Source organism: Oxyura jamaicensis, chromosome Z (genome assembly GCF_011077185.1).
Source record: "Oxyura jamaicensis isolate SHBP4307 breed ruddy duck chromosome Z, BPBGC_Ojam_1.0, whole genome shotgun sequence".
Lineage (NCBI taxonomy): Eukaryota > Metazoa > Chordata > Aves > Anseriformes > Anatidae > Oxyura > Oxyura jamaicensis.
In genome coordinates, this window is record NC_048926.1 from 13,752,949 (window position 1) to 13,765,407 (window position 12,459).

At 35.2% G+C, this 12,459-nt stretch overlaps 1 protein-coding gene across 4 annotated transcripts in view; it reads right to left on the minus strand.

Moving 5' to 3' along the window:
- RICTOR (RPTOR independent companion of MTOR complex 2) overlaps positions 1–12,459 on the minus strand; it is a 78,308-nt gene that overhangs the window by 44,640 nt on the left and 21,209 nt on the right. For all 4 annotated transcript variants that reach the window (XM_035309127.1, XM_035309124.1, XM_035309125.1 and 1 more), the window contains 3 exons: positions 7,286–7,350; positions 2,768–2,899; positions 1,713–1,776 (listed from right to left, as the gene is read on the minus strand). In XM_035309127.1, coding sequence (XP_035165018.1) covers positions 1,713–1,776; positions 2,768–2,899; positions 7,286–7,350 — 261 coding nt within the window. The remainder of the gene's footprint in view (positions 1–1,712; positions 1,777–2,767; positions 2,900–7,285; positions 7,351–12,459) is intronic.

The following is a 12,459-nucleotide window of genomic DNA, read 5'->3' on the forward strand; positions in this document are numbered from 1 at the left end:
GTGGTTCATATACCTCACCCTCACTTCTGCTTCAAAACATCCTGCCTCTTAAATTATTTTTAAAAATTTACAGTTTGACCATGATTCTATTAGATAGAGAAATGCTTCCTGAAGCATCATTGTTCTCATGGCTAAAGGCATTTACATTACTAAGCTCTCACTAGGAAACACCGCTGACAGGACAAAACATTACCAACAAAAGTACAGTCCATAACGAATATAAGCACTCAAAGCCCTCAAAAATAAAAATCAGAAACTAAATTTTAAAAGTTTAAAGTTGTTTTCCTTCTCTCGTTCCACTACCTTAACCTGCACTTTTTTAAAAAACATATTTAGCATTTTTTCTCCATTTAAGGAGAAAACAGGACCAGTATTTTACATTTTGCTGTTCTTTATGAAAAGGATGAGAAAAAAGAAACAAAAAATGTTTTAAAATTCTGTATCTATACTATTCTCAAGCATTTTTGCTACTAAATTGAGTAAAGAATTGTGTCTATACTTTAGAATGCAAAAGTATAGTTCTGAGGTGCTGACAAGACCCAGTTCAGATCTTCCACAGCTCACTAGTTAACAGCATCTTCTGTGTAAATTAATTAATTCTGCCTGACTGTAATATTTGCTGTTCATTCTCCTCTCCCATACCTTCATACAATCTTTTATGGATCCTGGTGTCAAACAACCAGGTCTGAGCCAAATAAAAACAATTCATCATAAACGTGTTTCCATTCCGTCTTCAGATTTAAGTAGTTATAGCCTGACACTGAAGTTCTCTTTAAACCAAAGAACATTTATAAACAGACTTCCTGAAGGACCTCTGCAACTTACACAGATGATACATTTTTTTGCCCCCCCTTTTTTAAAAAACTTTAGAACTTTTAATAATTGTGCCAAACAAGCATATTGTCTCTTCTGAAAGACAGAAGAAATTGCGTATCAAGGCTCCATATTTTTGACCTAAACATATACATATGTACACATACACACAAACTAATTAACACTATGCTCAGTAACAACTCTTCCAAATAATTCAAAACTTACCTGAGTCTTCATTAACTTTTTTTTAAGGTGTTCAGTAGAAAAATATGAGCAAGACAAATAACAGCAAGAATAGAAAAGTCCAGTACAAAGGCAGAGTACTGTATTACCTATGAAAATAGCTTCAGTAACAGTAATATGCTATTTTCTCAGGGATCAGCTTACAGTAACCAAAGACTAAGTATGTTTTACTGTGTAACTGAGAAAACTATGGATCACATTAACCTCTAACATAAAGCAGTAAGTCCAGAAGCGTTACTTGATCTGATTATTCCAACAATGGCAATTTGCCTTATTTCTTGAGTGTCAGAAAAATCTTGAATCCTTCATTCACAGATGCTTAAAGATATTATAAAATCAGGTTAAATCATAAGAAGAAACTTAACAATACCTTTATAACCCTTGCACTCATCATTTGATAAATTGTTTCCAAATCTTACTCAGTTTTATGTCTATCAAAGGAAAAAAATCACAAAAATTTCTGTAAACCACTCAAGATTCTCAGTCATAAGAGATTAAAATCAAAATCAGTCTCAGCATTTTTTTTTAATTAACAGCTATAGTTTCTTCTCACATGATAAAATGAGAGGCTGTGAAAAAGATCTGCTAATGGAGAAAACCTGGAGTCAACACAGCTGACTAAAGAGAGCTGGTAAAACCATATATACTTAGTTTACCTTTCTGACTAATCGAAGTGCTTGTGTTCTTTCTACTTCATTACTCTGCTGTATGTCAATGCACCTAAAATAAGTTAAAAACACTTTTGTTTATATCAAAAGTAACTTTCACCTTAACTGTTAACATCTCACATTAATAATATTCATATAACTGAATAAACAGAAGATAAATTATTATGAATGACTGTTTAAAAATCCGCCTTTCAGTAAACATATTCATGGTTAGACAATTATATTCAGTTTATATTATTTTCAGTTATCCTCATTACAAGTAAATCACTAGAATGCTCTCAAACATATAATGACAAATCATAACAGTTTCAACAATTCTGAGCTACCTGCACGTGTCATTTCAAATAAGACTAAACAAAAGCATTTGTAATTTTTTTTTTATATGCTTTCAGAAAAATCCCTTTGCCAAGAAAATTTATCATCACACTAAAACTGAGCATGTGTGTATATACAAAAACAAACATATACATATTGGAACATTAGATCTGATAATTTTAACAAAGGAAGCACTAGAAATTATAATTAAATCTAGTCACCACACTGGCCTTATTATCTCATTGTTAGTTTGCCCTTTGGTATCTTTGTGTTGGGTCATGGTTTATACTTAGATTATAAATTCTTGGGCATGAACTACTTTTTTGTCCTGACTTTGTACTAGAGGCCCTAAAGCAGTATGATGATACTAAGAATTGGAACAAATTCCACAAAACTAGAGACATGAAAATTACTATGGTTTCAATTTGCTAGTAATACCGTGGACTAATTTACAATTAATGGCATTTATGATACAAAAACGTATTTAATATATCTAATTTTTTCGATTATTCTTAGGAGAGTATGAACTAGGATAGCATTTTATTTGGATTAGCTGGTGTGATGTATTATCCAACTTTTAAAGAAGTATGTTATTCACACTGAAAAAAACACTTTTATAGAAGTATATATGAAGAATATAAGAGGATATGAAACCATGTTTTCTCACCTCTCTCAACAACAACAAAAAAAGTACAATTTTACAATTTACATCAAGAAGGGAAAATTACCTGGCTATCAAGTAATCCACTTTCAACTTTAGCACCTTCTGGAGAATACTGGAGTCTCGAATGAGATAGCGGAGGGCTCGCAATCCTGCTGCTCGCACCTCTTTCGCTTCATTTAGTAAAGCTAACCGCAGACTACAATGAAGAAAACAAAGGGGGCAAACAATTATATAGCAGCGGGTACACTTCACCATTTGAGATGCAGATACTATCAACTCGTTTAAAGTCGGATTTTTGAACAGAAATATCCCGTATTAATTTTCTTTGAGACCTGTACAGTCTAGAAGACAAACCCTCACCTTGCCAGCAGATGTAGACAATACATTAATCTGAACAAAGTCAGATTTTTTTTGTTGTTTTAGAACAGTCTGTATACCCCTGAAACAAAATATGACTGAGACCTCTACATGACTTATTTGACAAACACTTGAGCACAATATTAGTCCTGAAAAAATATTCCAGATTAGTTAAAATTTTCAGGAAGTTTAACAGACAGAAAGCACTTCCTACTCTGCTGCAGTGTTAATCCATATGCATGGATTGGATCTTCAGAATAATGTCTTGACACCTGAGACAAAATTCATCCCTGCCTATGGCAGGGGGGTTGGAATTAGATGATCTTTGAGGTCCCTTCCAACCCAAGCCATTCCATCCTATGAAATTTGAACCTTTATTATATGCATTGCTCTCTAAAGATATTATGACATCAGTATGCTTACATGAAATATGAACGTCAATGCAAAATACGTAACTCAAGCAGCGCTACACAGCATACATTTCTACACATTTCATTTCAAAATATAATTGAAATGTATTTCTTTAGACAGATTTTGAAAGTGTTTAGCTTGCACACCAATGAGCTCTCCTAAACCTAACATGATAATGTTTATTCCTAAATCCACCAGAAAGTTTTTTTTTTTTTAAAAAAAAGGAAAATGTGAAAAAAGGAGATCTTGAAGACCTCCAGAAATGGAGTCTGAAAACAAAGTATCACGCTGTCCTTCTGAAATTTCTCAAAAGATTTTCCTGTCTTCCTTAAATACAAGGGAAGAAAAAACTCTTAGCCACATATTTTAGGAGGATTGCTTCAGTATACATCTGAGAATGTAAACACTGCAGCCAGTGAGACTGAATTTCAACTATACAAATAAATTTTTCTCTTGTTCTTATTCTAAGATGGTCATGCATGGTAATAAACCATTCCAAGACCAAGATCTTCTGAATCTTTCTGAAGATGAATTAGTCCATGTAGGAGTCACTATAAAAGGAATCTACTTTCAGGTGATGTCTAGACCAAGAAGAAAGGCCGCAATACGATATGCAAATACAGATTAACTGATGATTGCTTTCAGCACTAAGGAGGACCATCAGCGTTGTAATATGAATCTTCATAAGAAAGCTTTATGCTGATCTAGTAGAAAAACACGAGGTTAGGAAAACTTCTTTTACAAAAGCTGAGTTATTTCCAAGTCCTTCAAGAAAAGCAGACAAAAGGAAAGATAAATAACCCTTCATCTGCTTTGAGCAGATAACAGGTATTCTTTAGATCATGAATCATATTTTGTTTCTAGTGCTGCAGATTGGTAGAGATCGAAGTCAGAGATGAGCATAAGACTCACTTCTTCTCAACAGTATTTTTTTATTTGGACTTTACCTCGCTATTTGTAATTGGTTTGGATATTCCAGTTTAAGACACTTCAGTGGAGATTCTAAGACAGAAGGTACCCATTTCCCATGAAAACAATGATGTGGCTATGACATTTATTATTAGGATAGCCAAATACAGCATCTGGATTTTTTTCCCCTTCATCAAGAAAAGTACATTTACTTTTATATTTGAGAGCAAAACCCTTTCTGAATAGCATAGAAAACAATCTTTAGACAAAGATAGACATGTGTGTTTGTACACGTGAACATAGGTTCTGGCTTCTCAGGCTGAACTCCACAAGCAGAAAGCTTTTTTTAAAATGAATCACATAACAAAGAATAAAGCGATTAAAAGACAGAAGTATGAAACAAACAAATGTTTTCTTCATGTTAAGTCATTGTTTTGGAGATGAGTGCGGAAATTCCTATCTTAAAGTCTTTTTTAATAGATTAAATATCAGACTAGGAAGTGAAAATGGTGGAAGAATGGAGGAAATCCATCTTCAATATTACCACTGGCCCATCAAGGTTCACAGCTAAGAGTCTGGAAAGAACATTAATATGAACTATCTTGATATATTTGCTAGCCTTTGAACAAAAAGGATTCCGAAGCTCATCCAGATGACTGTTTATCAGATATCCTTTAAAAAAAAAAGCTAACTATGTGAAACAACCGGAATAGTTTATGAGAACTACATTCTGCTTATCTTTTGAAAGAGTTGGAAAGAGTTATTACAACAGTGTACTAAAAAGGAAACACTTTCCTAACATAGTAATAAGCCAAAACTTTCACATAAGGTGTAGCTGAAGATTGTATTAAAGGATGATTGTATTACAGGGTGATGAAAAGTAGTCACACAAATCAAAATCTGAAAAGATGAAAAAAAGATGCGAAGAGCAGAGATGAATAAATGGAAGATTTTTATCCTGACAAATTTTATCCTGATTTTTATCCATTTAAGTATCAAGTTCACAATCTCCTTTGGTAGACAGTACTTAACATACAATTTGTAATTTGAAAAAAGGATGGGGGGATTACAGGGGACTTTAGGATGGGGCTATAAGAATCTTCAATGGAATTTAAAAATTATGCCTATGCAAAACTGACAACATGAAGAAAACTGAAGATTGTTAAATGTGAGTTAATGCACAGAATTATAAGACAGCCACCAGATCAAGAAAATGACTTTGATCTGTACACTGTGTGCATCTGTGTCGAAAAGCTGAAAATATATTATGATGCAAGAAAAACAGTAAACTTGTTCAAGTATTTTCAGTGTCACTACAGAAATGAGAAGTGTCACCTAAGACAGCATTAGGGCTGAAAATTTAATACTGCTAAAAATCTGGAAAAATTAACAGAGGATGGAATTAGAAAGAATATTCTCTAACTATTAGGTACTACAGGAACCTACTACTACAGGTTCATTCTTAAACTTTTAAATCATCTCATCTGCTCACTACAGTGGTTTTGACAGATCTATGATCCATCCAGTCAGATACTTGTATATATTGTGAATTTTGTATGGCTAAAGCCTCTTGGCACATTACTAAGAGACCTCAAAAGTTTCTGAGGCCTACCAACACTCCATTTTCTTCATGGCTCAAGGCTTCCTCTCAGCTGTCAATGGTATGGTGCTCTGGGAACCGGCAAGACCAATCTACACTGGGAATGACAACAAAATGTGTCACTATTATCTCCAGCTGCTGGCAAGAAGAAACTATAATCAGGTACCTGGAGTAAAAAGAGAATGAGCTCTAAAAAAACAGATCTTTTAACTCAAGAATAATTGCAATTACTGCATACTAGTGTGTCAGAAAAGTGCAGACTACGACTGTCATTAGTTTGGCTAAATTGTCCATCAAGATTACTGACTGCAAAACCCAAAGCTTTATAGTAACTGTAATTCTTCTTGAAATCACTGATTCCCTTACAGTGTAATGCTTTGAAGTTAACAATTCATACTCCAAATGAAGAAATTTGTACACTATTTCCTGCATCCAAATAACTGTTCTCATCTTCAAAGAGAAACAAGTTTGTTCTGAACTACAAGAAGATTTGTATATAAAAATCTAGGATAATGTTGAGAAAATCAGAAGAGCAAATTATAAAATTACACATTATTTCCAAAGGAATATATATACTTAGCCTAACTCAAGGTCGCTTCCTAAAATAATTTAAAAATTCAGCACTTGAAAATTTCTCAGAATAGCTCTAAGCTCTGTAGCAAAATAAACCACAAACAGAATATTGAAATATTAAAACATTAAATCCTAAAACTTATTTTTTTTTTCTACCAGCAAAGCTGAGCCTAAGGACCAATTTACTTATGTCTGCACAAAAACACGTTCTGGAAATGGTCATGTAGTTCTTCTGACTGTCAGAAATTGAGACAAAATATAGGGAAATTGCATTTGAAAGTATATATGTAATGTTCTAGGAGAAAGGAAAGCAGTCCCACAATGCATACACACACGCAGTAACTAACAAAAAGTTAAATCTTTAAATCTTAGTTCAACTACAATAAGAGTATGCTCCAAATTGTTTAAGATAACATTTTTACACAAGTCCTTTCTGCAAGCACTGAGATGTTACATTTTTTACATTTCTGAGAACACATAATAGAGAAATCTACACTTTCATTTGGAGTTTTTCCCCCCTCGTCCTGAAACTGTATAATGTATTTCTGATTTTACTCATTAAGTATTTGTAAGGTAGACATTTGCATTATGACATTTTAAACATACTGGAAATACAAAATTCTGGTTTCAAAAGTACGAATACAACTGATTTAATTGTACCTACAACAATGAAAAGTACCCTACTATTACCAAAGTACACTAAGTATTATCCTAGTGTTCCTTATTACTTACCATATTATGATGCTGTCATACGTAAAACCTAGCTTTTCTTCAGCATGGCCAGTATTACAAAGAAGCTGAAAATAAAAGAAGGCATCTATTACTAATAACTCTTTAACAATTACTATTTAAAACCTAAGATATTTGGTAATGCTTCTGAAGTAACACAAGGAATTTCATTCATTGAAAGGGGAGGGAAGTGTACCAACTTCAGATTTCCCTGAAAATTTTTGCTGACAGTATTCAGTTCCTGCATACACACCAGACACACAAGCTTTTGGCCTCTCTTAGTAGATAGGCAGTTGCGCAACTGCCTAAGTTGCCCACTGGTCAATTTTTCAACTCTACTTTCAGAAGCTATGTTTCAGATTGCTCCTTTTGCTACCTTTAGGCTCTTTTTGGAAAAATCACTGGTTAGGCAACTGGTAACCTTAGCAGACAAAAGAGACTGAAGTCAAAGCACATAAAACATTTGCATCCAAAAATACAGGTTGGGTAACAGTTTTGAAGTAAAGCTAGACACTGATGCTCCACTGTCATGTTTCATTCACCACAGCCGCACAGGCGTAGAAAAAAAATGAGAAGTAGTTGCAAATGGTAAGGGTCCCATAGCTGCCATTTACCCTGACCTGCCATCCATTCCACAGGATTTATGTTTGTTTGTTCTTTTTTTTTTTTGCTACTTCTGAAAACTCATTACAAAGATTGAGTTTATGCCCATAAGCTGTAGCAATTTCTGAACGCTTTTTTTTCTGAACTGTTATTTTTGAGCACAAAACTGCAGACTTACAATTGCAGTTGTTAAGTCAAAGCCAATCTCAAAAGGAGCGATCTACTGCTTGCCATGTTTTAACCTCTCAAGAAAAGAACAATAGTCTCTTCTTTAAGAAGTACTGGTATTGTTCTCTTTTACAATGGTGGCAAAGATCCTAGTTTCCTCATTTACCTAAAATATTAATTTAGGTATTAGATCCAAGTGCCAAAGCACTCGGACAAAGCACTTCCAAGAACTCAAATGGCTAATACTGATTGCAACATATCTGCATTTTGTCCTCTCCTTTTGAAATAGGTATGCATTCAAATCTAAGCCACCACAGTATCACCAGTTTGTCCTCAGTGAGAAGTTCAGTGTTTGTACAGCTAGTGAATATTACTGGTCTGAAGTTATAGCATTTACCAAACACTATACCCATTTATTACTAAAACCATTTTATTAGCATGATGGTTCAAATTCAAACTGTACTTAGGTTTATGCTCAGTCAGAACAAGTTCTTCAAAGGATGACATTACATTTTAGGAAATTGTTTTTAATACTCATTATGCTGAAATCATCAGTGAAAGATTATTTGAGCCAAATATGGAGATGATCCAGGCCAATTTAATAATCTAGAGTTAATTGAAATATTTTTGATTTTCCATTTTTCTTAGCAGTGGCTATAAGCAGAGAAGATCATAAAACAAAGTTATTATATAACCCATTTTACTCTACCTTTCCATTTTAACTGAGAACCACATAGAACCATACAGGTTGGAAAAGACCTCCCACATCCTCAAGTCCAACTGTTAAAACTAGCACTCACTGCCAAGTCTACCAATAAACCATGTCCCTAAGCACCACATCTACATGTCTTTTCAATACCTCCAGGTAGAGCGACACAATTGCTTCCCCTGCGGCCTGTTCTGATGCCTCCCTCCCAAGCCTTTCAGTGAAGATTTTTTTTTTCCCCAAACATCCAAAACTCCCCTTGTGCAACCTGAGGCCATTTCCTCTTGTCTTATTACTTGTTGCTCGGGAAAAGAGACTGACCCCCATCCTGCTACAGCCTCCTTTGAAGTAGTTGTAGAGAGTGAGCCTGAGCCTCCTGTCTGTCCTCCACGCTAAACCCCAGCTCCCTCAGCCACCCCTCATAAGACTTGTTCTCTAGACCCTTAACCAGCTTTTTTGCCCTTCTCTGGGCACACTCCAGCACCTCACACTCCAGCCCAAAACTGAACACAGTACTCAAGGTGAGGCCTCACCAGAGCAAAGTACAGGGGGACAATCACCTCCCAAGTCCTGCTGGCCACACTATTTCTGATTCAAACCAGGATGTTGTTGGCCTTCTTGGCCACCTGTCCACACTGCTTACTCCTATTCAGTCAGCTACTGACCAATATCTTCAGCTCTCTTTCCACCGGACAGCTTCCCAGCCAAAATGAAACTAGGCAATCGTGCATTAACTAGTCATGACAATATGTCATATCCTACAATCAGTCTATTTTTGCCATGTTGTTGGACTGCCTAAGGCCACCACTGCTGCTTTAGCATTTCTATTGACATCTTATGAACTGTAAAAATTGGTTGGCAGAGTGTAAGAAAAATAGTGTGAGAAGACAGTGAGTAAAAACACTTTTGTTCAGACAGGCTCATCAACAGTTGTTTAGGCTTGTCATTTATACATCTAACCTCACCCCCATCACCCTCAACCCCAGATAGAAATGAAAAATCCTAATTTAACATACACCAGACTATCTTCAACAGCCTTTTTCCTACTTCAAGAAAATTAAAAAGGAATTGTAGTTCTGATATGTGGACTTTCTTTTCTGAGGAAGTAAAAGATAAGCAATAAAGTTTACAAAGTAGCTGCAATTTAGCAACAGCTGAAAGTATATGCAACTCTTTCAAACCTTCAAACCCAAAGCACAAAAATGAGTCTAATATGACACTTAATTTCAGCTATACGACTGCAGAACAATTCTGCATTATTTATTTGTAAATAGATTAGAGAAGTAGCCTTTAATTAAGAGAAGTCAGAAGACTGCTTATCAAGGACTTGGAAATGCTTTAGGGCAACCAGTCCCCCAGTCACCAACATGTCAAGGGGATAAGGAGTAGAGAAGAAGTCATTCAGCTTTATTAGCAGCAGTCTGAAACTCTTTCCTAACATATATGAGTACTTACTGGTGGTGGTAAACTACCACCTAAACAGAAACTAACTAAAAATCTAACAAGTATTTACCCTTACAAACACTGTCTGTATACTTTATACTGGGAAGAATATTAAGCACTGCTCATCATCATTGCTCAAAATTGAACAAAATCAAAACCTTGCTTTTGCAGAATAAATTGTAAGTAGATACAATGATACGGAAAATTCTGTTTAAGTTTACATAGGAAAGGAACTACATTGCCAATATCTGTTTCCCACCCTTCTTCAAGTGACATTCATTGCTAGGTGTATTTAAATGGTACATTAAGCAGAACTCTTAAAAACAAAGATGCTCATCTTCTCATTTTAGTTTAGTCCTTTCGTGAACATCTAATTTTATTTATTTTCTATACGGCATCATTTTCCCCACCCACCACTAATTCTTAACTAATTTTGTTAGTTCTAACAGCACTTACGGATAGATAAAAACCTCATGTAACTTGCTCATTGCACCTATCAAGTGTTTTGCTTTGTGCCCCCTCCAACAGTGTTTTCAACATGCCAAAGTTATGTACCTTTTTGTACCGGCTAATGGTTCTGTCCCGCTAAGTCCAAAACACTGGCATGAAAATAAATGTACTTAGTGCGTATTGTAATAGTTCCATGGACCACAGCCTCAAAACATGTCCCTACTGACACACACTTCTGTTTAACTTGCAAAGGGAGCTATAATTACAAAATGCAGAGGTTTTACTCAGAAAGCAATTGGCAAGATGAAATGTAACAAATCACTGGTCCTGATAAAAGACTGTCATTACAGGTACTCTCATGCCTTTCAAGGGAACAAGATCTTTTTTATTCTTCCATTAATTAAAAGAGGTGCTGCAGCTGCCATGCACACAACAGTAACCTGTGGACAAAGGTCAGATTCTGAAGTGCCACTACATTGCCCCTACCATCTGGAACACAAGCACACTTCTGAGGCAACTCTTCTGTTACTGCGCTTACCACATATTTTGTTTCAGTGGTCCCAAAACGAAACTAAAGCAGAAGACGTGTTCCAGGAACACACCTAGCCTGCTGCAACTGCTAAAGGGCATTCAGTTCTCAGGGCTGGACTAGAAGTAGTCCAAAGTAACCGCTCTTTACCAACTGCATGCAGCATTACCTCTCCAGTACCAACTATTTTTCTTCATGTGAGTACTCCCACCAAGCATGACTTCACTGATGGAGAGATACACCTGGTCTTATCTTGAAGTTCAGTCATGAAACCTAATTGTATTTTGGAAGTTTCCTTAAGTTTAATTGCTGTGTGGATACAAATATCTGAATACAATAATTATCATCAAAATATGATAGCATTTACATGCATGTGGAACATCTTTCACAGAGAGAATGAACACAAAATTGGCTGAAAAAATACAAGACTAGCTACTGGCTGTTTATTTTCATTCCACAGGGCCAGTTACCTAAGCATTGACTTTCCTTAGAACTTATATAATGTAGTGTGCTTACAGGATTTCCAGCTAGAAAACAATTTAAAAGATGGACAGCAACATCAAAATTCAAAATCTTACAGTGATTTGAAAAGAGTGGCCAAAATGGGTAATAAAATTCAATTAAATAAAAGGGAACAGTGTATCATGTCAAATTAACACATTAAGAGTCATAGAGAAACTAAAAGGAGCCCAGCAGAGAAATACAAGCTGTCCAGAAAGCATTCAGAGTGTCAGATACAGTAACAATTCTGAAAGTAAAGCAAGATCTGAGTTACAGCAACCTATAAACTAAATGAGTTAATGTGATGTCATCTCCAAAAAGTAATTTTACTATTGGAAATAATAATAGGATTGCATTATGTCTGAGATTAAGAGTTATTTATCTACTCAGGCCACTCTTAAAATGCAGTGCCCCAAATTGTGTTTTAAGACCAGACAAACTGGAAAAAGTACAGCAGCAAAATATTCAAGGCAGGCAGAAAATACACCCATGAAGGCTGAGCAACTGGGTTTATTTAGTCAATTAAAAAAGAACACTGGCAAAAGTAAGGCTGGATTGATACATGTTTAAAAGGGAATAAAGTAATGGAAGCTACAAGAAGATACTGTTGTAGTTGGTCTTCATACTTTAGGTATTTGCTCAGTTACAAATGTCTGGCCTTAAATATTTTAAAGGCAAAACTTTGCCACTTTCTTAACATTTCACTTTCAAATAACATTAAGCAAGTTAGTGATAATGGACCAAAAGCAGTGATTTTTGTTGATGGCTCAATTCCTG